Source organism: Pipistrellus hanaki, assembly GCF_964339955.1.
Source record: "Pipistrellus hanaki genome assembly, chromosome: 6".
Taxonomy (NCBI): Eukaryota; Metazoa; Chordata; class Mammalia; order Chiroptera; family Vespertilionidae; genus Pipistrellus; species Pipistrellus hanaki.
The window spans coordinates 55,366,027-55,392,601 of NC_140508.1; the positions used below are offsets into that span (position 1 = coordinate 55,366,027).

Here is a 26,575-nt window from a genome sequence, read left to right on the forward strand (position 1 = left end):
TGAAAAGGATGTTGACAGGCTCTGGTTGCTTATTTTTAGAAAATAGGGATATTTAATAAAAAAGAAAGAGGGGGATTAACAGTTTTTTGTCCAACAGTTTCAAGTCTTTTGTCTATTGAGTTGGCTGAGGTTCCAGTATGTTAGCCCTGATGGTTAGTTTTACTCTGCTGTTAAGTATCCATTGAAAAACTTTATCTTTGCCTGTTTTATATTGTTTGAAAAGAAATACGAAGTTGTAAGAGCAATGGTTTTTTTGGATGCTGAATGCAGCTTTTATCAGATCTGTTCTTTGGCTCAGTTCTTTATTTTTGTACTTGTCAGTTCCCAAAATCTTGATGTCTTTTTCACAGCTGAGTATCAATGATTTTTCTAGTGGTGGTAGGAATACCAAGGGTGTGAGGTATTTCAATATAGTAGTTTAATATATTCTAATTAGTTCATCATCTTTGTCTTAGGAGCCTTGTTAGAGAAAGGATAGAATATTACCAAATTTGTCTCTGATTTCAAGTTGGATATTTATAATTAAGTTTTGAGGGTTATCATGAAATCTCATCTTTGCTTACTCTTGTTTTAATGCTCTGTAGAGCAGACAGCACTGACAGCTAGTAGATTTCTAGAGAATAATGGCTATTTTTGAGTTTGAGCAATGTGATATAATCTGAGAACACTAGGGCACATAAAATAAGTATTTCAGGGAAACTTTATTTGTATATAGCTTCTTCAGTTAATCTCTAATTACTTGAATTATTGGCAATCAGTACTTCCTTTGCTTTGAGGGAGGGTGCAGAATAGGACGGGAAAAATAAGACCATAAGAATTGTGATGTTTATATATTGGTATGCTGCTTATAATTCTGCAGTTTTTTTATTCACTGTAATTGGATTGAACAATTTTGAGGATATAATTTAGCAATTGAAATTTAGATTTTCTGATTTGCAGGATGCTGTAGCTACTAGAGATCAGGTGAGGTAGATTTAGAACAAAGTATATAAACCTATAGAATTAGAATTTTAAAATTGTAATTATTATAAAAAAAAAAAAAAACCAACCCTTTCATTTTATTCCAAAAAAAGCATTATTCCAAAGATATTTTAAGTATAAGAAATTGGACTTATACCAGTGTTGTTTTAAACTAATAAGGCTGTTTTAGAGGTCAGCCTTGCATGTAGGGTCTTGAGAGTAAGCAAGAACAGGTCTTGACTCCTGAGTGTGCCTTATGTGCTGTGCCACTAGCACGACGCCCTTTTGATGCTAGAGCTGTGCTGTGTATGCTGTTGGACTAGCTAGTCAAGTGAAGCCGAAGCAAGAACAGTTATTGTATAATGTGCATTTAGTTGTTCTTCTCAATTCAAAACAATGATAACAATCTTAGATCCCTAAAGGATAATGCTTATGTTAGGACAGGAAAAAGAGAGAGTTCTGTCTCCAACCATTACTACCTAGTGCTTTGCTGTTTACAGGGTGCTTTCACAGACATCTCATTTGAAATTCACAACAATCCCTGAGCAATGTATTCCCATTTTAATGACTTGAGAGGTTAATTTTTATAAGGCTAAAGGAACTAGGTTTTAGACTTCACCCCATCTCTTCAGCAAACATATCCTGTAGTGGGCCAGATAGTAAATATTTTAAACTTTGCAAACTATAACTTCTTTGTTGCAACTACTTAATTTGCCGTTGTAGCAGGAAAGAAGCCATAGATAATACCTAAAAAGAAATCAGCATGTAAGTGTGCTGATTAAATTTTACTTACAAAACCAAGTGTTAAACGGACCATTGTTTGCTGATCCTGTTTTAAAGCATGAGCTAGAGCAGCCATAAGGATTCATAAAGTCTTATTCTGGGATTTTCAGAATAGCAAGTTAAATTTCATAACTGCTAATGGCATGCAGAAACTAATTTGGCATAGTGCATTTTAGAAAACACCATGCCCCCTAAATATCGCTTATTGACTTAACACCCTTAACAAAAATATATTGTGACCTTGGTCACGTCACTTTGGCCATTTTTCCAACCTCCTTCTCCCTCCTCCCAAAACCCTGAGATCAGTTGTCAAGAGCCAATATGTGTTTTGTTCTTGGAATACCAGCCAACTGTACAACTGTTATAAAAATGTTTATTGTTTACCAAAACCAGTGGACCTCTTAACAAATGCTGCTTGGTAACAAAGTCTTATCACAGTTTTAATAAAAAAGGAAGAAAAAAAAAAAGCTAACTATTTGTCTCATTGTCATTAGTTAGACTTTCTGCAAGGTCACTTAATCCAGACTTATTCAGTGCATTAATCAGATTCTCAGGCGTTGCATGGACTCCCTCTTGATCTTGCCAGGCAACTAGTAACTGCCTAGCTCTCATCTTCATGTCTTCGCTGTCACACTCAATCTGTCTAATTTCCGAGTCTTTCATTTCCAAGTAGGGAGCCAGAATCTTCCATTGTTCACCCAGTTTGTTGGCAAATATCTCTATTTGTTCCCCTGTTACAGGTTTGTCTCGGCGAACATCAGGGCCTAGAAAACACAAGAAATGTAAATTACGTACCAAGTATGAAGACATGTACTATTCAAAGTATACAACAGAAATGGGAAGATATGGGGCCCACTGAAACGTTAATCCAAACAGTTCCTTTTTATATTTTCCATGGATTGAATACTGTTCTTATGACCTTTAGGAAATCATTTTTAAATTGTTGTTAAGCAGTGCTTCAAATTCCTTACTATAAGAAAGAGCTGAGATACATGGTAGAAGTTGAGAAGTAGATCAAATTAAATAACGTACCTCTCAACAAAGAACCACAATCTTTGTAAAATAGCCAAGAAAATTCAATTCTTACTTTCATTTTCCTTCAGTAAAGCATCATTATCTTCCTCATCTTCATCCTCACCTGTTTTTATTTCTTCAGAAGGAGGCTAAAATGAGTAAGGAGAATGTTTAAGAGAATGGCAACTTCTAAAGTAACGGGATTAATTTGTTTAGATGAGCTGATTATGACATTCCAAGTATAGGACCCAGAACTTTACCCGAGGGTATTAAACGTGACTGTTAAATATGACACAGAGAACAGTGTTAACCTGGAGAAGGAGTGGTGGGGAAGATCTGAAAGTTGGAAAGACTCCCCTTACTCCTCTAGCCTGGGAAGAAGGGAGTCGGTAAAAGATGTTAAAATTATTTTCACATTCCTAGCTTCTAGTAATAATAGTCTAGGGAAGACAGAGTTGAGCAACTGTGTCCTTAACATTTTTTGTGCGATTTTATTAGCTTTTATGCACACAGTTATTAGTACCATATTGTAGCAATACAATGCGAAAACTGGATTGAAAAAGAGCCAGAGTAGTAAGGCCAAGTTGCCTACTGCTACCGTCTTTGAATATAATGCACCAACACACAAGAAAGATGATAACAGTTTATCCAAAAGCACTACAGACTTACATTATACATGCAGTACAAAAATTATTCAAGTTTATCAGTTTATGTACTTCCTATGAAATGTACCCTCAAATGCATTTTTCCTCATTCTAAAACAGGAGTTGGATTTTTTCCATAACTCTAAATTCAGTTCTGTTCAAATGAGCAGTTTAATATCAATTAAAGGAAATTAAAAAAATAGATTTATAATACTCACTGGTAATTCCTTTGCTAGCTTTATTACCATGTTTTCAAGATATTCTGGCAAACTTTTGAACTGCTGGTTGGTTGGCTGGAAGAAGTGAGGGCTTCTCCTTGCTAACAGTCTCAGGGCTCTCCAACCATAATTTGAATTGTTCACAGCCCTATAAAAAGATGTTGGTCTTATAACTATATAGTCATTTATTTCTATATTCCCTTCTAGTTAATGTAACTCACCATGTTAAACTCTGTAACTCTTAAGTAGCTGAAGGCACCCTTCTTTTCATTGATCATATTCCCAAAGAACCTCAGTGTGCTGGTTGCTTATAATAGAAACCAACAGTCTGAAGAGGGAGGTCACACCAGCAAGCACATTAAAAAAATTTGTATGCATTTTACTTAATTTAAAAAAGCAAATTAGTATGTGTAGGGCTGGCTAGATGCTGCATATGCAGGACAGAAATCTAGTTATTTAGGGGGGAAATGAATTCCTAATAGGTTTAACATGTTTTAGTGAGTTGATACCTGCCAGCATAATGCCACCTATAGGTGTGAGTTCCAGAATATAAGTTCAACACTGAGCTCCAATCATTAATTTAATCAATGTTTGGTTTCCTATTCATACAAAGCCTAAACTTGAATTTGTTCAGAATCATCATGATGGGATAAAAATACTGCTCCAAAATTAAAAGGAAAATGCCCAATAGCCAAGAGAGTAAGCATTGATGCCAAGAACAGAACCCGTGAACTGTTCCATAAGGAAGCAAAGTAGTAAGGTGAGAAATGGAAACCTCAGGGAGATTTTAAAGACAGTGTTCCTGAAAACAGGCAAGCTGCAGAAGAATCCAGATCAATCCCGCCCTCCCATTTATGAGTTTTTTGAAAGTCATTTGTAAATACCCTTCCTCCCCAAATTGTTACGAGTAGCAACCTCGTTTACTTGGAGCCTCATTACACCTGCAAAACTACTGGACAGTGGGGACCCTTACCAAGTTAACATTATGCTATGAGGCTTTGCCAAAATAGTTAAGCTTTTCTCAGACACTTCTGTTTAAATAGTTTGAATCTTTCAAACATTTTGTCAATTATACATACAAAATTCTCCAGAGTCCATACCATCCAGATTCTTAAACTAATCTCAGAGGGCTATCTCTCTACTTAGTCTAACCTAACAATAATAAATCAATATTCACTCAACAAATACTTGAGCTGGGCACTCAGGAGTCATGGAGGTTGTAACTTCACCCTGAACACTTGAGGCACAACACTGCAGTTCAGGGCCCCTGAGGTCGCAAGTGATTTTCCTGGCTTTGCCATTTACTAGCTGAAACAAGAACAATTTTTACCTTAAGAGTTATATAAGGTAAGTGCTTAGAAAGTAACTGACATAGTAAATAAATCTGTTGCTAAGCATCATTATAGATAAATACAAGGGTTAAGACAATTTCAGGTAGTGGTAAGGATGAGAAAAAAAGTGAAAAATTCAGATGGTGATATGTACTATGAAATAAATGTTAATAGGGCTGCATTACAGAGGGAAAGTGAAGACTTGGTCAGGGAAAACTGCTCAGTATTTAAGATGAGAATCTGAGAGGGCAAGCCATGGGATTGCCATGAAGTTTTAAGCAAATGAACAAGTTACAAAGGTCCTGAGGTGGAAGTACCTTTTAAAGTTGAACAGTAACAGGGCTGGTATGGGTTGAGCAGAGAAAATAAGCAAAGAAGATGTGATTGGAGAGGTAGAAAGGTGCAAATCAGATAAAGGAAGCTTGTTAGTAAGACTTCATCTTAATTGTATTATGTAGCAACAGATTTGACTTGTGAATTTAAAGATCACTGGCTAAGGCAGTGGGTTCTCAACCTTTCTAAAGCCTCAACCCTTTAATACAGTTCCTCATGTTGTGGTGACCCCCAACCATAAAATTATTTTTGTTGCTACTTCGTAACTGTAATTTTGCTACTGTTATGAATCGCAATGTAAATATCTGTTTTCCGATGGTCTTAGGCAACCCTGTTATGAAGTAGCAACAAAAATAATTTTATGGTTGGGGGTCACCACAACATGAACTGTATTAAAGGGTTGAGGCATTAGAAAGGTTAAGAACCACTGGGCTAATGCATGGAAAATTGACCAGAACTGGTTCAAAGTAAATCATCATAGTCCTTAGAATAACCCTGTGAAATGGGTTCTATTATATTCCTATTAATAGACAAGGAAACAGAAGGGTTTAATTAGTCCTCGTAGCCAAGTTAAGTGGTAGAGTCCCAGGATTGGAGCCTAAGAAGTCTGACAATAGGGCCTGTGCCCTTAAATCAGTACCACAGGCCTATTCAAAACCACGAGCTATGGTATTACCTAGAAGATTTAGTTGAAGACCCTGAGACTGAGTCCTGAAGCTATTCCAAAATTTTAAGTTAGAGGATTGGGGAGCCAGCAATGGAGACAGAAGCAATTAGACAAAAGGATAACAGTGCCAGCTATAGTTTGATGGCTGTCGAGAAAAGAAAATGGTATCTAACAAGGCAGAAATCAACTAGGGAATACGACAGGGGGGTAAAAAAAAAAAAAGTGATCTTGATAAGAGCGCTGTGTCAGCCAGAGAGCCCACCAGGAAAGGGCTGAGGACAATGGGAGGCGGGGAAATGAAGGCAGCGATCATCAGGAATTGGTGGGAGACAAGCATACCTCACGGATCCTGTGGGTTTGGTCCCAGACCACTGCAGTGGTGAGTACTGTGATAAAGTGAGTTGTAACTTTTTTTGCTCAAAAAAAGTTGTAACTTTTGCCTTCCATTTGTAAAAAACCTGACATTTGTGAAGTGTAATAAAGTGAAGTGCAATAAAATGAGGTATACCTGACTTTGATTTGAAGGGGAACAGAGAAAATAGGCAATGTTTGGAGAGAGATATAGGTTCAAGAGGGATTTTTCTTGTTATTTTTTTTTTTAATAAGCTTGATTTTAAGCAATGCCCGTTAAGTTGATGGGAATGATCATCGAAATCAGATGTGAAATAATGTGAAGTTGGTACATAAACTCACCTAAGAGGAAAAGTACCACTCTATCAACTGTCTCCCTTGTTAGCATTCTGAGTTCATGAGAAAGAAACATTACTTACTTATATTCACTTTCAACCATGCTTTCCGGGTCTGCCTGTTCAATGGCTTCTTCAAAGAATTCCTCCAAAGTTGGCATATATTCTCTGGATGTTAAAAAATAACTAGTGAGGATTCCAATGTTATTCATACTTGACTTAGTTTGTTACTAGTCACAGAGGGCATCCAGGGGTTTACTAGCATTTGAATTTCTCCAGCAAGCAGGAAATATTCACATTATGTCCATGGATTTTTTTCCCTTTAAACCGAAAATAACCAGATGTACTGAGATTTCGAGAACTTTGAGCTTCTTTTAGATTGCTGCCATGGTAGCATGGCAGTTTTTATTTTTCTTTTAAATTTTTATTGATTTCAGAGAGGGAGAGGGAGACAGAAACATCCATGATGAGAGAGAATCAGATTGGCTGCCTCCTGCATGCCCCCTACTGGGGATTGAGTCCACAACCCAGGTGTGTGCCCTTGACCCCAAATTGAGCCCCTGACCTTTCAGTCCAAAGGCCCACACTCTTATCTACTGAGCCAAACCAGCTAGGGCACATGGCTGGTTTCTAATTGCACCTTCTTAAATTTGTTTTCAAAAATAAAAATTTGAGACAGAGTCAGATAAGATCTAAAGATCTGATCAGAAGACATCTCTTTACTAAAATTAGAAAAATGAGTTCTCCAAAGAAAAATCAAGCCTAAAATCTAGTAACTTACTGGAATGTAACATGCTCTGTAATTGGTGAACATTACAGGCCTGTGTAATTGCTTGAGAATTTACCATCACTCTTCTACACATCACACTAGTAAAACAGGGTTCACACTAAAATTCCTATCAGACCATCGTTCATAAATGTTTGAAACCATTGCTAGTTTTGTAGTGAGTACTGTAGGTTTTTGCCATATCTGCTTTAAACTTTCAAATGCTACAAATACAGTTGAGAGTGCTCATGCGCCTCTCAATTTCATTTTCTCTCACCAGAGGTAGCCATTCTTTAGAATTTGGTGTTTATCATTCATGTGCTTTTTTTTTTTTTTTTTTTTTTTTTTTAAATAAGTATATATTGTTTTGAATCTTTTCAAGTTTTCAATTAATGGAATTCAGCTTGTACCTGCCTACAATCCTGATTTATATTTTATTTGACCACTTGAATTTTCTTTTTTTCCTCAACTTGTTTCTTTTACATACTTAGCAAGCATGCTTTACTTGAAGGCTAGTTATTATCTCTGTCTTCATCTCTAATATTCTTTAATTCTGATCACTCCTTATATTAGGGTTACTTTTCATCAAGTATGTTAGTTCCACCTTTTTAAAATACCCCCAATTAGTATCATTACTGCTTTATACAATGAGTCTGATGAAACTTACTCATATTTACTAATGTTGTTTTTGGGTTCAAATCTTTTCTAACAGGTTTTTAAAGACTGCTAATGACAGATTCTCAGTTTTAATCTGAAAGTAACTTTATTTCTCTCTTGACTAACCAACCCACTGTTTAACTTGTTATACAGAATTCAGAGTCCATGCTTTCAACACCTTGAAGTCATTCCACTGTCTGTGGCTCCTTTTGGTCTTGAAGTCTGCTTTCAGCCTGATTTTTTGCTCCTTTGAAGGCGGTCTGGATTTCCTCTCTGGTGACTTTATTACAATGTGTGTAGAAATAAGGATTTATTCTATTTATCCCACTTAAATCTGTACCACATGAACCTGAGAATTTATGCTAATTCTTGGTTCTGAAACAAAAATTCTGTCAAGTCCTTGATTACTGCCTCTTTCCCATTCTCTTATTTCCTCTCCTATTAAAAGTCTGTTGGACCTTCTCATTCTGTGCTTCTTGACTTTTTCATATTTTCTAATTCTTGATCCCTCTGTTCTGTTTTCCGGGTGATTTTTAAAATCATTAATTCTATTTCACCTGTGTCAAGCCTATTTTTTACCTGCCTATTTTGTAATTTCAATGACTAGGTCATGTCATGTTTCTTTTATTTTCAATTCCTTCTTTTATATCTTTAATTATCTTAAATATACTTATTGTAAGCCTTAATCTGATGTTTAACTTCTGTGGCTTGTTCTGTCTGCTGACTTTTACTCATGGTGAATGGTCTTCTTGAATGTTTCGTCAAGTCTGGATGGCGAATTTCAGATTTTTATCTATAGGATCCTTGGCTTAGGTTGGAGATGTGGCCTCTGGAAAGCCGGAGTTCCTTTACACAGCTGGTAGGATATATTTATACTTAAGAGCGCATGGCAGCAGACTTGTGGTTATAATTTCCCAGGAATACTTTTTCCTTTTTGCTCACAGCCTAGATAGTAATGGACAAGCTTTCTTGTTTCCTGTACCAGTGGGCAAGTCTCTCCATCTTCCACTCTACTCTTCTTTTACAGAAAATGTAGTGCGTCAAGGGGCTCAGCTCTATTCAGGGGATCTCAGTTACAAATTCATGCAGGCCTAACGCCTTACCTTCTGTCATTTTATGGCTGTTAAAACCCATGTTCCCTGGTTCCCAAAAGTGGAAATCATTTGTACTGCTCCCTAGCTAGAAGCAACCACAAAATTAGGTCATACCTTGGATTGTAGTTCCTTCTATTTTTGCGAATTCTTATTTTCTTGTGATTTCTAAAATTATTGTGCTAAAGTCAACCATAATTTTTTGAACTCTCCTGATAGCTGACAAAAGGCCATTCTACTCAACATTTCAGAAAAGCAATACTTGATGTGAAACATTTGAAACTTGCCTTGTGTCTGATTTACAGGCTTCCATATTATCAGGGCAGAGATTCCAAAGCCTTGTTAACTCCTCACTAAAAAAAACACATAATACAAGTTAAATAGTGGAATTTTAATTCTCTTCACTAATTTTTGGTATTTAGCAAATTTTCTATATGGGTATATATTGAATGACAATTTTCTAAAAATATTCAAGCATAATATAAAGCAATTTACAGTCAACTAGAAGGTAACAGGAATGACTGGTATTTTGTAACAACTAGAAATGAGCTGGATCAATGCAATTACATTGCCTGTGATGTGATAAAATGTCAGCCTAGAGCCTTGGATTTTGGAAGCAGGAGACATGGTGGAAGTACTAGTATGTGTACTTGCATGAACCACATAATGGCCTTATAGATTAATAGGGGGTATTTTGCTTTAGTCATCATCCATGTATATACCAAACACATAAAAAAACAGACAAACACAAAAATTGGAGAGTTCTTATAGTAACATCTTCAAAATACAAAATAGCCAGTAACATTCCACATATGGAGACAGGTAACCTACTTTCCCATCAGAATCTTCTTGTTGGGCCCTTTCCCCAGGAAGTCCTCTGGTGCTGCTCTCTTCCGTACTGCTCTCGTCGGCTTAGTGTCTGATGTTCTGTGGTGAACAAAACATACTGGAATTACAAATGGACAACAGAAACGGAAGTGTTTCATGTAAAACAAAACAGTGTTTTCTTAAAAAGATGAAAGCTTCATATTATTATAGAACACTCGTCAGATAAAAGACCAAAATGCCACACCATGGTACCAAGGATGAGTGGGTATACAAAATTTTTTTGATAATTAATATATCAATTTGTTCTGGGAGCTTAATTACAAGAAATTTGAGATGAAAATTTCTAATAAAATAAATTGGAGTGGTTATATTATTACTGAGCTCAACTTTTTTTTTTTTTTTAAACCCTCATCCAAGTATATTTTTCCCCACTGATTTTAGAGAAAGTGGAAGGGAGGGAGGGGAGGGGGACGGGGAAAGGAAGGAAGGAGGGAGAGACGGGGAGAGAGAGAGAAAGAGAGAAAAAAAAAACACCCATGGATGTGAGGGAGTCACACATTGATTGGTGGCTTCCCACATTCTCCCCAACTGGGGCCAGGTGTCAAACATGCAACCCAGGTAGTGCCCTTGACCAGGAATTGAACCTGTGATATCCTCCGGTCTACGGACCAATGGTCTAACCACTGAGTAATACTGGCCTGGGCTTAACTTACATTTTTTAATATAAAATACATATACACATATCTCTACATAATAGAATATCAAATTATATTTTAATATTTATCATATTGCTTCAGTATACATTTACCTTTCTTTCACAAAACTTGGGCAGCCTTCATTTTTCCATGAGTTCCAGTTTTCTTCAGTGTTTAATATATGCTGAGAAAAACAAGTTACATTTGAATAATGGGAGCTTCTAAAATTCTATCTGGTGATAAGAAAACTAAACATAAAACACATACCTCTACCATCTTTGAAAATCTTTCTCCATCGGGTGGGTTTTCAGATAGCAGCTGTGATTAGAAAGAATATACTAAGCTTTCAACAACTTTCTGCATCATAGGAGTGGTTTGTAGGCAGAGAACCCGGAAGTGTTTGTGGTCTTGTACCTGAGCTTAACTTTATCCTTATTTTCCTATTTGGGGCTGAAACAAAGAAAATTCTAAATTTCCATTTTGTTCAATCATGAGTTTGTTGCGTGTTGAACTTACTTGATAAACTGATTTTGTAGTATCTTCAATCCAGAGTGACTGCTCATCAGTTAAAACATAATTTGAACTATGGAACAAAGCAATAAAAGCATGCTTGAATTAACAGCAATGTACATTCAATTTTAAGATTTAAATTCTTTCAGAAAAAACACAAGACATGTAACAGATAAGTTAAGCATAATATAAAAAGTGTCAAAAATTACCAAGACAAGAACAATCACAAATGAGATAATTATATACAAAACTTCTTACATTTCATCTTCAAGATAAGATGGTTAGAATTGAAGACATGAAAGTACAGAGGAGGCTAAAACATTCAATTAATCTAATTAAATATAAACAGAGCAGTGAATATTTCCTAACATAATCAGTTTAATGTGGGGTGAAAACCTCAGAGATATTAACCTATTCCTCTACATCAGGGGTGGGGAGCGTCTGGCCTTTGGGCCGTATAAGGCATTGGGGTAAGTTAATTAAATGTTTGACCAAATATAGCAGCTAATTTTTAAGTTGATAATGCTGTATGGCCTGCGAATGATTATAAATATCCAATGGCCGCTGGCAGAAAAAGGTTCCCTATTCGTGCTCTAAGTGATGCACATTCAGATAGAACATGCTGCATTCCTTTAAAAAGCATTGCAAATAGAGTGAATAAAACCCCAATCCCTAGAGAAGACGGAAAGCAGACCCAAATTATTAATAGTTGGCATTAGTTCAGCTCTCACTATGTATTGGTAGTGGCCAGTCGAGAAATATTAATAGACTACCATGTGCCGAGATCTGAGCACTTTACATGAATTACTCATTTAATTCTCAGAATGAGAATGTGTGCATGCTAAACAGTGTTTAGAGGTTCAATGATTTGCCCAAGGCCATAAAGCTTGAATTCAAATCCAGGTCAAGCTCCACAAAGCCCTTGATCTTTCTCTATGGTATACCAAATCTCCACAACAAACAGAAGGATAAGAACATTTCTGAGTGCTTGATATGTGTTATCTTAAAATTACAAGTCAGAAAGAGCTGAACTGCTGCTAGTGAGTAACGAAAGTGGGATCTGAAACCAGAAGGCAGTAAAACCATGTTCTTTACACAACTACCCTGGTAATGTAATACTTCTCTGCAAGTATTTAGACCTTTTCTCTAAAATAAATATCCTAACATCTAGTCTAATGAAAGCTCAATTATCTAATGTTGCTGCAAAAGAAATGTTTTAGGGATGTGACAGTTATACATAAAATGAGCCCATATATGAAAAACACATCCATCAACAAGTCCTTCTCTTTGTGGTTTATAAACTACTACCCATTTATTAATTTATACTCACCTTTTGAATTTCACCTGTCCCTTGAGATATTGGAATAAAATGAGATATTGCAGTAGGATGTGTCGGCGAAAGTTACTGTCACTCAGTTGTAAATCCATCAACTACTCGAAAAACAAGTATACAAAACACATAAAATTAAAATTTTGCCTAAAGGTACAGGTTATGTTATTATAGAAACAAAAGATTTCAATTCAAATAACATTTGCTGAAGGCATTACCGCACATGAGGCATTACTGCACAAGCCCCAGGACAGAGTGGTAAAAGCTTCATTTAGATTTCTATCAATTTATGTAATGACATATTTGTGTTGGTGGGTAGCAATGTTATATTTGTGGTCCTGAAGTCAGAAAAAAGGCAGAAATAAAAAAGCAAAAGGCTGCCACTTTCCCACATAGAAAGACATAGTGGTGAAAGCGCCCGGCTGGAGTGGCTCAGCTGGTCGAGCCTTCCTGTGCATCGAAAGGTTGCTGGTTCGAGTTCCAGTCAGGGCACATGCATTTATTATAAAATAAGTCTATGAAAGACTTAATGCAGAACAAACTCTTTCATCATAAAAGCCAAATTAGTCTTACTTTACAAGAAATAGGACTCTAAAACCAACATTTACCAGCTTTAACCAAAAGTAAGAAACATTTCCAATGAACTTAAATTAAGAAGCATATTAATAGAAAAAAAATTTTTTTTTAATTATGCTTAGTGAAAAAGTTGTACCTTTTCACTTGTTAAAAATTTTGCAAAATATACATGTTCTCCTCCTGTTTTTAATTCTTCCATCTTTTTTCTTGAGGCTTGAGTATCATCTAATTTATAACTCTTAAAAACAGCCAGAACTTCTTCTGAGTACTGCAAAGTAAAAATATAACCAGTTATACTTGCCATTGTTGTTAAATAATCTGCTTAGTGCTTTTCTGTATCAGAATATCTAGAATTTATTTCCAGTTATCAATCATGCATGTTGTAAGGCAAATTAAGAAAATTATGATAGCAAAACGAGGATAAAACTATTTTGTAGGAAATTTATGGTACTGTTAAAAGTAGGAATAAACTCTCTCCTCTTGATGGAATGTAATTTCTAATGCAGTGTGTGTAAGGGGTAAGCAGAGAGAGGAATGCTTTGAGAGTATATAGAAATTTGCCAGTGAAATTAGCTATTTAGCCAGCTATGGAAACTCTTAACCATTTCTGTGCTAAAGACTGTGACAAAATGGAACAATGATGTCACACCCTATCCAGTTGAGGGGCAATAAAATATTGGACTTTTGATAGTCTGGGACTGGCGACTCACCTTGAGAAAAGTTTTCCATGAAATTTTCTCATAACATTGCACAGGATTCCTGAAGTAATCCTGAAGTGACCAGAATTTTCGATACAGGTTGTAATCAATTGGAATGGAGCTAATAAAAGAAATGATATATTAAATAATTTAAGTTCTCTTAAAAATATCTAAATGCTTTTAACTTCTTGAATCCCAAATGCTTTTAAGAATTTGGTGAAAATTACAGTCTGTCTCCCCAGAAAAGTGCACATTAGTAATACTTATAAACTTTTATAAATAATTTCAAGTGAAATTAATAAATAGACCCCCCCCTTTATCTTTAGTGATGGTACCCTTGAATTTTGATTGGATGTAAGATTATGTTACTAGTACAAATCTAGTGTCAATACATACTTATAAATTTTAGATTTATAAGCAGTCATGCTATAGCATGTTTTAACTTTAATGTTAAAACAAACATTTCAGACTTTTTAAATCCATGAAATTAATGTTTTTTAACAAAATCCTCTACATCATTTAAAACAGCCAATAAAGCCTTCAAGTATAATCCAAATGTAAAAACTGCTTGAGGTATTAAATAATGTATATCCCAAATATCTATAAAAATGTTCAATATTATTGCTATAAAATTAATTTTGTATGTAATCACAATTGTGTACTTCATTCTTTCTAAATAAACCTTAGTAAGTTGAAACAATGGATTATAGTTAGCTTTTCTCTAAACTTCATGCCCATACAAATATTCTAAATAAGACTACAATTTAATATGGGAAACAGAAAGTAGGTTTGGTGATCCACATAGTCCCATGATCTTAGGAGTCCTGTAATCTCCATTCTGCCCAATGACAGCAAGTTAACCTCCATTCTTCATCTTCAGGATTCATCAACAAATTCAGTCATAATAAGGATAGCAGATCACTTCTGAATAGCATCTAATTTATTCTTTTCAATAACTGAAGCAGGTAGACGGCATTACTACCTTTTTAAATACTCTGAAACTGAGTTGCTGGTAGGTTAAGTAGTTTGTTCAATGTTCTATCAGTAGTAAATACAGGAATTATGCCTGGAGTTCCGCTACTTTCAATGTTCCTTGGGGCTATGTGTTTGAATTTGAAATTTGAGATTAAAGGAATATACCTCCCTGTACAGATATAGAAACCCTTTCTTGATCTTCAGGAAATCTTTCAATTGCAACTGATGATAACTGTTTTAAAGAATGCTAGTGAAAGTGTTCCTTTATACCTTCATGTTTTGCTTCCTCATTGCTTCTAACCAGTATTAATCAGAAATTAGTTGGAGGGAAAGCATAGGGTTATAGAGGATGAAATAAGAGAGTGACAGAAGGGGAACAGAAAGGAGGAGGAAAGAGAAAGGAAACTTCTTACTCTCCTATTTCATTAAATAATTAGGCTCAATATCCACAGGCATTGAGTCCACAAAGCTGAATGGAAGGGAGAAGGGGTTGCTTGCGCTTGGTCTTTTACATGTTAGTAACAATGAACTGTCTGCACACAATTTAGAAACCATTGGATACAGCCCATTAGTAATTGGAATTTATAATTTTAAGTAATTTACACAAAAGTTACAAATAAATCTATAAGCATGATTTCCTTGATCTTTGTCTATATTCTCTCTCTAGAACTTGTTAAGTATTAACTTTGTAAATCAAGAAATCTGGACTAAAAACTCACCAAGTTGTTGGAGCTTCATCATCACCCATTTCACCTTCTTCTACATCCATTCCTTCTTCTCTATCTTCAGTGTGCTAAGTAAAAACAAACAACAGTACATTAATAACCAAGGAAGTAAGTAAAAATAAAGATAACTTACTTTTTAAGTACACAACAATTAAAGATTTTAAAAGTTGGTAATTCCTAGGACTGCTGTGAGGTTGTGTGAAAATAAGCAGGCATTCTCTATGTACCACTGGTGATAGTATCAATGACTATAACCTCTTTGAGTAAGTAGCTGCGAAACAACCATCAAAATCTGATATACGTATTATTTTGACATAGCAATTTCACTTATTAAACTTTATCTTAGATACACCTGTATAATATAGCAATATTATTCACTATAATGCTGTTAACAATTTTTCACTTTTAGACATTATCTAAATGCCACTGTCAGGATTGTAATACATCAAAAGATTTATCAAGAGCCATGAACACTGATATATATCTAAACATACTGAGGCAAAAATGCATCCTTTTTAAAAAAATATATATTTTATTGATTTTCTTACAGAGAGGAAGGGAGAGGAAGAGAGAGTTAGAAACATCCAAGAGATAAACATCAATCAGCTGCCTCCTGCACATCCCCCTACTGGGGATGTGCCTGCCACCAAGGCACATGCCCTTGACTGAAATTGAACCTGGGACCCTTGAGTCCGTAGGCCGACGCTCTATCCACTGAGCCAAACGGGTCAGGGCAATGTATCAATTTTTTTACTGCTTGAAAAGAAGAAAGTGAATTTCAGAACAGTGTATAGTTTTATTCATTTTTGGAATAAAACTACATTTATACAAAAAGTATTATGAGGCTAGACAGAGTGGTTATCTTTTGGGCCTTGAATTATGGGGTAGCTATGCTATTTTAAATATTTCTATTTTGTTTGCATTTTTAACAGAGAATACATATTATTTCTATAAGTTGGAAATAAAGATTTTAAATTGTTGATGACTTAGAAGATCCATTCATAAGTTACTTCAATAACAAACAAACATGTTCTGTTAGAGTTTGTATCAGCCTTACCTTCTGACCCAAAGTGCTTTCCTGCTCATTGGTATTGAAAACAGTGACATTTTCCAGATTAAACTGACTCTGCAAGTTAAGACCTATTAAGAAAAAAGAAGAAAAAAAAAAAATTTCAAAGCAAATTCACCAAACACCTAAACTTGTACGTTTGTTGTCATATAACTAAAACATATACAGTAATAAATCCATAATTAAGGAAAAGATCAAGTTAGAAACAACACCATACTTGCATGTTCAAACTGTTCTAAGATTCATTTCTTACAGATGCCTTTAGAACACACAGAATTCTACACACAATACAGCTGATCCTTATCATTCACGAATAACTTAATATAATGCAGTATGTAACAATTTACAGTTTTGCTGAATCACAGACAAAAAATTGTATTAATCAAAAAGTGAGTGTGTATAACACTATTTATGGGAAATATATTATAGTTAATGAGCCAGGTTTCTGTCAGAGACAGAAGTTATATATAAGCTGGTCTGGTGGCAGATAAACTCTGAATATTAGTATAATTTCATGGTTTTTGCTGTGGGTTATTTAAAAAATACACAGAGAGAGCCGAAACCCGGTTTGGCTCAGTGGTAGAGCGTCGGTCTGTGGACTGAAAAGTCCCAGGTTCGATTCTGGTCAAGGGCATGTACCTGAGTTGCGGGCACATCCCCAGTAGGGGGTGTGCAAGAGGCAGCTGGTTGATGTTTCTCTCTCATCGAAGTTTCTAGCTCTCTATATCTCTCCCTTCCTCTCTGTAAAAAATCAATAAAATATATTTAAAAAATAAAATAAAATAAAAAATACACAGAGAGACAGTGTATTTATAAGAAATATATCTGGTTTTCATCCTCAGTTCCTGGCTCACAGCTCCCAAACTGCTTGGAATTTCCTAAGTGATAAAAGCAACAACGCAGTCTCTTGTTATATTAGAACCATTTCTTATTATCATGATAGGTTCTAATCCATTAAAAACTGGAAAAAGACTTTCCTGCAAAGCATGTTTAATGTAAAAAAAAAAAAACTTACCGGATTTCTCAGATAAAGGGAAAAGCCTGGCCAAAAAGAGTTGAATTCGTCCACAGAAAACTGTATTCTGGGATTTTGATAATCTTCTTAAGAGATCTAATAATATATGGAAATAAAGGTTACACAGAAGAGATCATTCTTTTTTAACATTCATACCCAAGTTTTTATCAGTTTGTTAAACGAGTATTTTCCTAAAGCAGCAGTTGTCAAGATGGGGGTAGAAACTCACAAAAATGCACTAAATAGCTCTGGCCGGTTTGGCTCAGTGGATAGAGCATCGGCCTGCAGACTGAAGGGTCCCAGGTACGATTCTGATCAAGGGCATGTAGACATGCTTGTGGACACATCCCCAGTATGGGGTGTGCAGGAGGCGGCTGATGGATGTTTCTAGCTATCTATCCCTCTTCCTTCCTCTCTGTGAAAAAATAAAAATAAAAAATAAAATGCACTAACTTATCCTATCTAATAAAAAGGGGATATGCTAATTGACCCTCACACGGTGCCCACATCCAATAAGGAGGGAATATGCTAATTGATTGCCCCACCCTCAAAGATGCTGGCACCCAGTCTCCTCAGCCCCACCAGGACACCTGCCTCTTAAGTCCCCTAGTCCCCTCAGCCCCCTAGCCGCCCAGGGCCGGTCCAAGGCACAGGCAAGCCTCGGATGGCAGTTGGCCAGCCGCCCATGGCTGGCTGAGGCTCGGGTAGCCAGGGCCTGCCGAGACTTGCACTGTTGGCAGTGGCAGTAGCAGAGGTGTGATGGGGGCGTCGCCGCCTGCCCCTGAGAGCTCCTGGACTGTGCCAGGGGCAGGCTGGGCTAAGGGACCCTCCCTCCAGTGCATGAATTTTCATGCACCAGGCCTCTAGTTAGACATAAAATAAGTTTAACATGGGCAAGATAAGCTTGACCTTTTTTTTTTGTTTTGTTTTCATTAAGTTTTAATACAGAACAGAAACAATTTAATTTAAAGTCATTGATCAGTTTTAATAAATCAGACTTATTTAAAAATGAAGATGCTAGTCTATTTAACAAATTTTATTCCTTGTGGTTAATTGAACCACCTGTTTTTCTGTCCATATTTATGTTTTAAAAATAATCATTTACCACTGAATTACCTACCATTGCACATACGTAGTAAATAATTTTTCCCAGCAGAATAGAATGTATTCTGAAATTAAGACAGAAATAATTACTATAGTCCAGAAGTTGCTGCACATCCTTCAATAAGTCACAGGAAGTAAAATATTAAAAAATACTAACATGCACTGAGAATCTACTATGCCACTTTTACTTTTTCTAAGCAAATAACATTTTCAATGAAATAAAAATATTTATTTATAAAACATGATACCAAAAATGGCTTTACACATGTGAAAGTGTACATTTTTAAATTGTTATTACTAACTGCTTCAACTTTTCCCCCATAAATGACTCTTACTTGTCTTTCCCAAGAGAGAATACATAATTCTCTCATAGAGACAAACTTTTTAGCAATTAGCACTATTAGAAATACAAGCAACAAAATATACTGTCACAATTTTGGATCAATAGCAAGATAATGTTAGTAGAAAAAGAACCCAAGGCACTTACTGATTTCCAAGTAGCAACATTTTTTTCCACGAAAGTGAATATGGTATCACACTGATCCAAAGGAAGACAATCCAAAACGTCTCCCAGCAGTACGAAAGGGGAAGAGGCGGTGCACACACCTTTATGCCAAACGGAAGGGGAAAAGTTTAAAACACGGTCGAGTACAATAGCACATGAAAATCACTGAAGAACATCCTAAGGTGTACTTTGTCAATCCTAAAAAGTCTTTGACAAGAAATGAGAGGAACCTAAAAAAAAGTTCCCAAATGGGACATACTTAAGTTTTAGTATGTGCACTCAATAACGATGATGATTATTCCTGATAAGATACTCTAGAACAGTGTTTCCCAAACTTCTCTCATGATGAGAATCACCTGGTGGAGTTGTTAAAACACAGATTCCTGAATCCCAACTAAGAAGTGCTAAACTAGAATTTTTGAGAACATATAGGTAAAATTGCATACCTAACTTAGTGCTCTGTATATAAAATCTGTCTTAGAGCACTAGACTAAGAAGTGCTAAACTAGAATTTTTGAGAACATATAGGTAAAATTGCATACCTAACTTAGTGCTCTGTATATAAAATCTGTCTTAGAGCACTAGTTAAGTATACAATTTTACCTATATGTTCCCAAAAATTCTAGTTTAGCACTTCTTAGTTGGGATTCAGGAATCTGTTTTAACAACTCCACCAGGTGATTCTCATCATGAGAGAAGTTTGGGAAACACTGCTCTAGAACATTTACTACATGTCAGGCACACTAACACTACTAGGTAGATAATTTAACCCTACTAGTTGGAATATTCTGTCCAGTTTACAGAATGGGAACATTGAGTCACAGAGAAGTTAAGTAACTTGCTCGAGCTCATAGAGCCAGTAAGTGGTAGAGCTGAGATATGAACCCAGGCAGAATGGCTTCATAGTCTGTTTTCTTAACCACTAAGCTATTCAAAAGAATATAATGCTGCCAATTAAAAATGGTGGTTATGATCACTATTACCTGGAATAATGTTAAGTGAAAAAGGCAGGATTCAAAACTGTATGTATATAATGGTTACGACAATAAAAGTTTTATTTTTTTTACTTATTTTTATTTTTTTAAATATATTTTATTGATATTTTACAGAGAGGAAAGGAGAGAGATAAAGAGCTAGAAACGTCGATGAGAGAGAAACATAGACCAGCTGCCTCTTGCACACCCCCTACCGGGGATGTGCCTGCAACCAATGTACATGCCCTTGACCGGAATCGAACCTGGGACTTTTCAGTCCGCAGACCGACGCTCTACCACTGAGCCAAACCGGTTTTGGCAACAATAAAAATTTTAAAAGACTAGCAAAGCTAAAACCATATACCAAAATGAATGGCAGTTTTTAATGGAGAGGAATTGTGACTAGTATTTTCACTTTTTCCTCATTTCTAACTGTTCTGCAATGTTGCTAAATTCTTTGAGACTTAAAAGATTATTTTAAAATAATAAGCTTTGATATTGATTTCAATTATTACTGAACTTTTAAAGTAATAGTATTATTTTAGGGGACAGAACAGTAAAGTTGTTTATTTCTAAATTCAACATTATTAAAGAAAAGCAATAAATTAAATATTTTAAGAAAAGGTCATTTAGTCCAGGTAAAAATACTTTTATTTCTCTGCTAATTCTGCCTTCTATTTTAAGATAATATAATTGCTAACACTTGTTCAGCGTTTAAGAGAGTAGCCACCTAAGCACGGCACGTAAAATAAATAAAATAAAAATTAATAAAAATTAATATTCCTGTAAGCCCACCACATTGCATTAACATAGTATATTCAGAAAAAGGAGGCACTATTTCCAGCTCTGCTGGGCACTGGTAAGATCACATCTGGAATGTGACGTGAGAGATACTGCCTAGAGTCAGTGGGTAGCATGAGGCAGCAGATTTCAACTCAATACAAGGGAAATCTGATAATCGAAACTAAATAAAATTCTTAGATCAGAAATAAATTTCTTAGCTCTATCAATGAGTGTAGAGATTGAATGATCACCTGCCAGGGATGTTATAGGGAAGACAGGAAGCCAGAGATGAGACTGGACTACATGACCTCTCAAGTCCCTTAACACTTAGATTCTGTAATACTATATGTATGCCCTGTACATCCAAGAGATTTGAAAGGCATACTCCTTGCCCTTAGTTGCAGTATACAGAGTGGCCAGATTATTATGATCTCTGAATGCATAACAATCTGGCCACTCAGTGTATATCCTATATAATAAAAGGCTAATATACAAATTGTCCCCTCAACCAGAGGGGACCAGTTCGACCAACTGCCCGTGTCCCCTTCCACTGGCCAGGCTGGCTGGACCCCATCCATGCAGGAATTCATGCATTGGGCCTCTAATATGTATGTGTATACACACACACACACACACACACACACACACACACTGAGTGGCCAGATTATTATGCATTCAGAGATCATAATAATCTGGCCACTCAGTGTAGTTTGGCATAAGTTAACTCACATTTGATAATTACATAACTTAGATTCCTGTAAAAGATTCTGATTCAGTAAAACTCAATTTAAAATAAAGATCTCTGGTTATTCTTGAGGTGGATTATATACATGATCCTCAGAACTTTCACAACCTGTGTCCCGCTTTCTACATGGGCCTCTTTGTTTCACTTTAATCTTGGCCACAGATAGATACCCTCTTCTTAGATCCTAAACAACTTGTTATGTTCAGACTTCCATGATTTTGTTTACAATGCTTTTCCTTTCTAAATAGACCTCCTCCTATCATGTGATAAATTCTTACTTAATCTTTCAAAATACAGAGTACATAGTGTATCTTAAAAGAAAAAACAAAAACCCTTATACCTTTGAGAAGTCTACCTCATCTGTTTCTGAAGTACACTGTACATAAATTATAGCACTTATTATATCCTGTTAATCTTCCATATGTCCCTGACCGACTGGGGATCAAACCTGCAACCTAGGTATGTGCTCAGACCGGGAATCAAACCTGCAACCTTTTGGCATCTGGGATGATGCTCCAACCAACTGAATAATCTGGCCAGCGCTGAGAATAAGTTTTTTAAAAAAGCATATAGTGTCCCAGATTACTTAAAAAATGAAATCCATACTTACCTTCAGTTACTCCCCCAATAGCAAGAGAAATAATAGCTAAAACATTTTCACACGATGAGTGATTTATCTACCAACAGAGGAGAAAACAATTTAATTTAGGAGCCACAGTTCAGATTAATTTGATAAAACAAACATACCCTGACATTAAACTGATTTTCATAAATATGGGATAAAGCTATTTCTCATAGAAGATAAAATTACTTTAAGATGAAAATACAAAAAATGGGTAGTAAGAGAGTTACTAATCGTAGAAGTATATTAAGTAAATAATAAACAGGCAATTCACCTAAAATCCAGTGGTCGTACAAAAATGGTTTCATTAGCATGATTAAGCCTGTAAGCTAATCAAGCACAGAGTGCTGTTGCCATAACCCAGTCAAAGGCAAAGGCAGGGGCAGAGGAATGAATTGTACTGGTGCATCAATGTGTCTGAGGGAAGGTTTTAATAGAAGGAAAGTAGTATCTAGGTTCAATAAAGTCCAGCATTTATTGTTTGTTCATTAACTGTCACTTTACACTACAACTTTGAAAGAATGTCATTTGCCTTCTCACAAATGAACCTGAGGCCCAGAAAAGCAAAGTTAGGTGCCTGGTGCCTCACAAAAGGTAAATGGGTAGGTCTGAGGAAGAGGAAAGAGTGAATTTTGATGCAGAAAGGGACACTATTATTGCCACAAGAAAAAGATCTACCTTCTTGGGACCTAACTTTCACTTAACCAAGAATAAGCTTTTGAAACTTTTTCTTTCATTATTCACTAATGTTAAATAAATTCAGATTTTTCATATTTAGAGTAAATTTATCAACTGAAGTTATACAAGTGCTATTCTTTTAAGTTGATGAGAAGGATGAGAGCATGGAACCCCAATCCCCATGCTAAACATCCTCAGACTGGACTTTTTGTGCAACTACAGAGTGTGTCACACTATCCATACAGCAAAACAAGAGGGCCCAACTTCAAATTCCAGTTCTTGCTCAGGAAGACCTAGTATCAACTTCTCTCATGCTATTCACCTGGAGAAGGCTCTCTTCCCTTATTAAACCAAATCTTTAAGCTGCACCTGTGCTGCCAAAAGCCTTAATTATTAAATTATTCCTACACTAACCAAGGCAGCTTTCACAAAGTACCGAGCTCACTCTAGAAAAAGCAACCATATTTAAATATTTGTTCTAAGAATAAAAGCAATTTTTAAATGACCTAATTTATTAATTTGCCAGTAAAATCTTAATAAATAAAATTATACTTACAATTTCTTCTTCTAGAATACCTCTGAAAGCTTGATCAAGGGTACATTTTTTTTCATTTTCACTATTAAAAACAAAAAATACCTGCATTTTAAAAACATCTCAGGTTTTAAGTATAAAGATTTAGGCAACATATTTTAGGGGTATCAATGCCTTACCTTCCAGGTAACTGGCTGAAGGTATTCAACAATGGCTTGATATTTTTGTTGTTCAGGGCTTCTCTGGTAGACTTCTAGAAAAATAAAAATATCAAGTAAGTGAAAAGATTTTTGCTTATTATTTACTGAAAAACATGTCATTCATTAATAATATGTCTAACTAAAAAATGTTTGTAACTGGGAAATTACCCATCAGTCATTCTATCAGTAATTCTTATTCAAATGCCACTTCTGATTGACTCTCATTACTTTAAACTTGGCAGGAGCTTTCTAGATTGATTTTCTTATTCCAGTTTTTCCTTCCTATCATCTCTTTAACTACATTCAAGAGAATATCCTGTTTATTTTTAAAGTCTCCAATGGCTCCTCATTTACAGATTTTGGTTTTGAAGTTTTCTATCTCCTCTCAAGGTCCTAAGATACTGCATTTAATCTACCCAGTCTTCCTTCCCACTCCTCCTAACACAGTCTCCACTAAGGTCTAGCCATTTTCCCCATAGTTCTCTATCAAGCTCACTCTAGCGTATTCATGCTGTTTTTCCCACCTGTTCAAGCAAATTCTATCCATTCTTCAGGACCCATCTCAAGTCCAGTCACCTCTAGGACTCTCACTACAGTAAACACTGCATATATACCTGCTGATTGTCTTAGTCATTCTTTAAAGACAAAAATATTGCCAAGTCATTCCTTCTGTGTAAATTCACACACACTTAAGAAATCATCATATTAGCCGCACAGGACTTAGATTTATACTGGAAATGCCCATTCCTGACTGCCAAGAACAGGCTGTCATCTTGAGCAAATCCCTTAACGCTTCATTTTCCTCACCAGTTAGTTAAATAAGAGGAATTACTACCTCCAGCTGAGTGGCATCACCTGGGAATTTGTTAGAAAGGAAAAATTCATACCCCATTAAAAACCTACTGAATCAGAATTTACATTGAGCAGCATCTCTAGACCAGTGTTTCCCAAACTTCTCTCATGATGAGAATCACCTGGTGGAGTTGTTAAACTACAGATTCCTGAATCCCAACTAAGAAGTGCTAAACTAGAATTGTGCTGTATACTTAACTAAGCTTAGAGCACTAGTTAAGTATACAATTTTACCTATATGTTCCCAAAAATTCTAATTTAGCATTTCTTAGTGATTCTCATCATGAGAGAAGTTTGGGGAACACTGCTCTAGGTGATCCCACCACACACTGAGGCCGAAGAAGCACTATCCTAGGCGATTTCCAATGAAGTGGTCCTTTCCAGGGCTAGTATGATGACCTTAGATAGTCCTAACAATTACTCCGAAGCAGAATTTCAAAGCACCAGAGATTAGAGCAAAAGGCACAGAAAGGAAATATTCCTGATGACATGAACAAGATACACTCTGGTAAAAAGAAACAAACCCCATGTTGTACGGTAAAGAAGTAATAATACCCTGCACACAAGAAAAATTCTTACTACAAAAAAAACCAACTTCCTTTCGTAGAATGTTCATTCTGGTACCGCTGTAAATACATAGGCACTGTTAAATATCTACGTCGTTAAATCGTGACTTGAAACATTGGCTTAAAAGCTAAAGACAAATTCAGTCCCACGGGATTCTCCACGCTGGGGATGTATGAACAACATAAAGAGAGTACTGGGTTTGCAGCCAGGAAAAAACACACAACCACTTTCGTAAATCACTTCACTTTTGGGGGTGAGGGAGGTTTGTCTCAGTTTCTATCTCATCTACGAGGGATAATAACAGTCTACTGAACAGCGTTAGAGGAGTTATATAAACTCATCTAAGGTGTTTCTCAAACGCTAACATTCCTCTTCCCCAATGGGTAAGAATAAGATGACCTCTGGCCTCGCTCTCCAAGCTGATCCGTTTGCCCTTCCCCACTTAGAACCTGGGCTTAATCGGTCTCTGACGGGTGAGACACCCGGGGTTCAGGTGTGCTGCATGAGCGGCCCAAACCCCTGGCCCTCGGGGGCGGGGCGGGAGCCAGCCTTTCGGGCTAAAACCGCCCGGGCCCTCCCCTTCGGGCCGCCCCCGCCCCGTCCCGCAGACGCGCGGCCGGGGAGCGCGCGCCGCAGAGGCTGGCCCGCCCGGGTCTCAGCCCGCAGAGCAGCCCTCCCCGCGGGCCGCGGGGCGCCGGAGCGCGGGTCCCGGTGCGGCCGGCGGGGCGGCGGCAGCGGGCAGCCACGGCGGGGAAGACGCAGGTAAGCCGCTGTCCCCCATCCCGGCCCCCACGACGCGGTCCAAAGCCTCCACTGCGGCGTACACCCCTCCCTGACCCCAGGGCACAATCCCAGCCATTTCGGGGAGGAGAGGAGGGCAGAGAGGAGCGCCGGCTCCGGACCCCCACCCTCCCGCGCCCCGCGCCCCGCTCACCGTAAACCGCGTCCGCGCTTCGGGTAAACTGAAGAGCGGCGGCGTCGGAGACATCTTCTCGGCTGCGCGTGCCCGCAGCCCCCGCGCCGCGGCGCAGGCCGATGACGTCACGGCGGGAGCAGCGAGACGGCGGGCTCGGCGTGCGGCTAGAGCGGCCCGCGGGCCGAGGGGCGGGGCGGCGGGCGGTGGGGCGCTTCGGTGGGGAGCGGGCTCAGGTGGGCGTGGGGAGATGGAGTCAGCCGCTCCAGGCCAAGTCCGGGTGCAGGGGGTAGTAGCCCTTGGGGTGGCGGCGTGTGGGCGGCCGCGCCCGGTAAGCTCTACGCAGCCGGGCGGGGACTGGGCCGAGGCGCGGCCCGCGGCGGCTCTTCCGGATTGGGGAAGCCGGGCTGGCGGCGGCTCCGGAGGATCCCAGGCCGGGGGGCTGTGGCCGGGAGCTCCGGGGGAAGCAGCGGCCGTGGCCGCGGGCTGCCGGGCCGCAGTTGTTCCCACGGAAGAAGTCGTCTCGGCA

At 37.4% G+C, this 26,575-nt stretch overlaps 1 protein-coding gene and 1 long non-coding RNA gene across 4 annotated transcripts in view; one reads left to right on the forward strand and one right to left on the reverse strand.

Moving 5' to 3' along the window:
• Positions 1–2,096: 2,096 nt before the first annotated feature.
• Positions 2,097–26,226, reverse strand: THOC1 (THO complex subunit 1). Of its 2 annotated transcripts, none has more exons than XM_084888112.1 (21): positions 26,068–26,226; positions 23,694–23,767; positions 23,539–23,599; positions 22,293–22,359; positions 19,163–19,281; positions 18,692–18,740; positions 17,572–17,667; positions 16,545–16,627; positions 15,482–15,555; positions 13,800–13,908; positions 13,226–13,357; positions 12,514–12,614; positions 11,190–11,256; positions 10,941–10,991; positions 10,787–10,857; positions 9,982–10,077; positions 9,438–9,503; positions 6,721–6,804; positions 3,620–3,767; positions 2,882–2,906; positions 2,097–2,507 (listed from the first exon to the last, which is right to left on the reverse strand). In XM_084888112.1, exons 1-21 carry the CDS (start codon positions 26,119–26,121, stop codon positions 2,212–2,214), a joined length of 1,923 nt encoding a protein of 640 aa, XP_084744238.1. In that variant the 5' UTR covers positions 26,122–26,226; the 3' UTR covers positions 2,097–2,211. The 2 variants fall into 2 exon arrangements, with proteins under 2 accessions (XP_084744238.1, XP_084744237.1); XM_084888111.1 differs by having other exon boundaries at positions 2,831–2,906.
• Positions 25,733–26,575, forward strand: part of LOC311624643 — an 80,211-nt gene continuing 79,368 nt past the window's right edge. For both annotated transcript variants that reach the window (XR_014795365.1, XR_014795366.1), the window contains exon 1: positions 25,733–25,895. This is a non-coding gene — a long non-coding RNA (uncharacterized lncRNA). The remainder of the gene's footprint in view (positions 25,896–26,575) is intronic.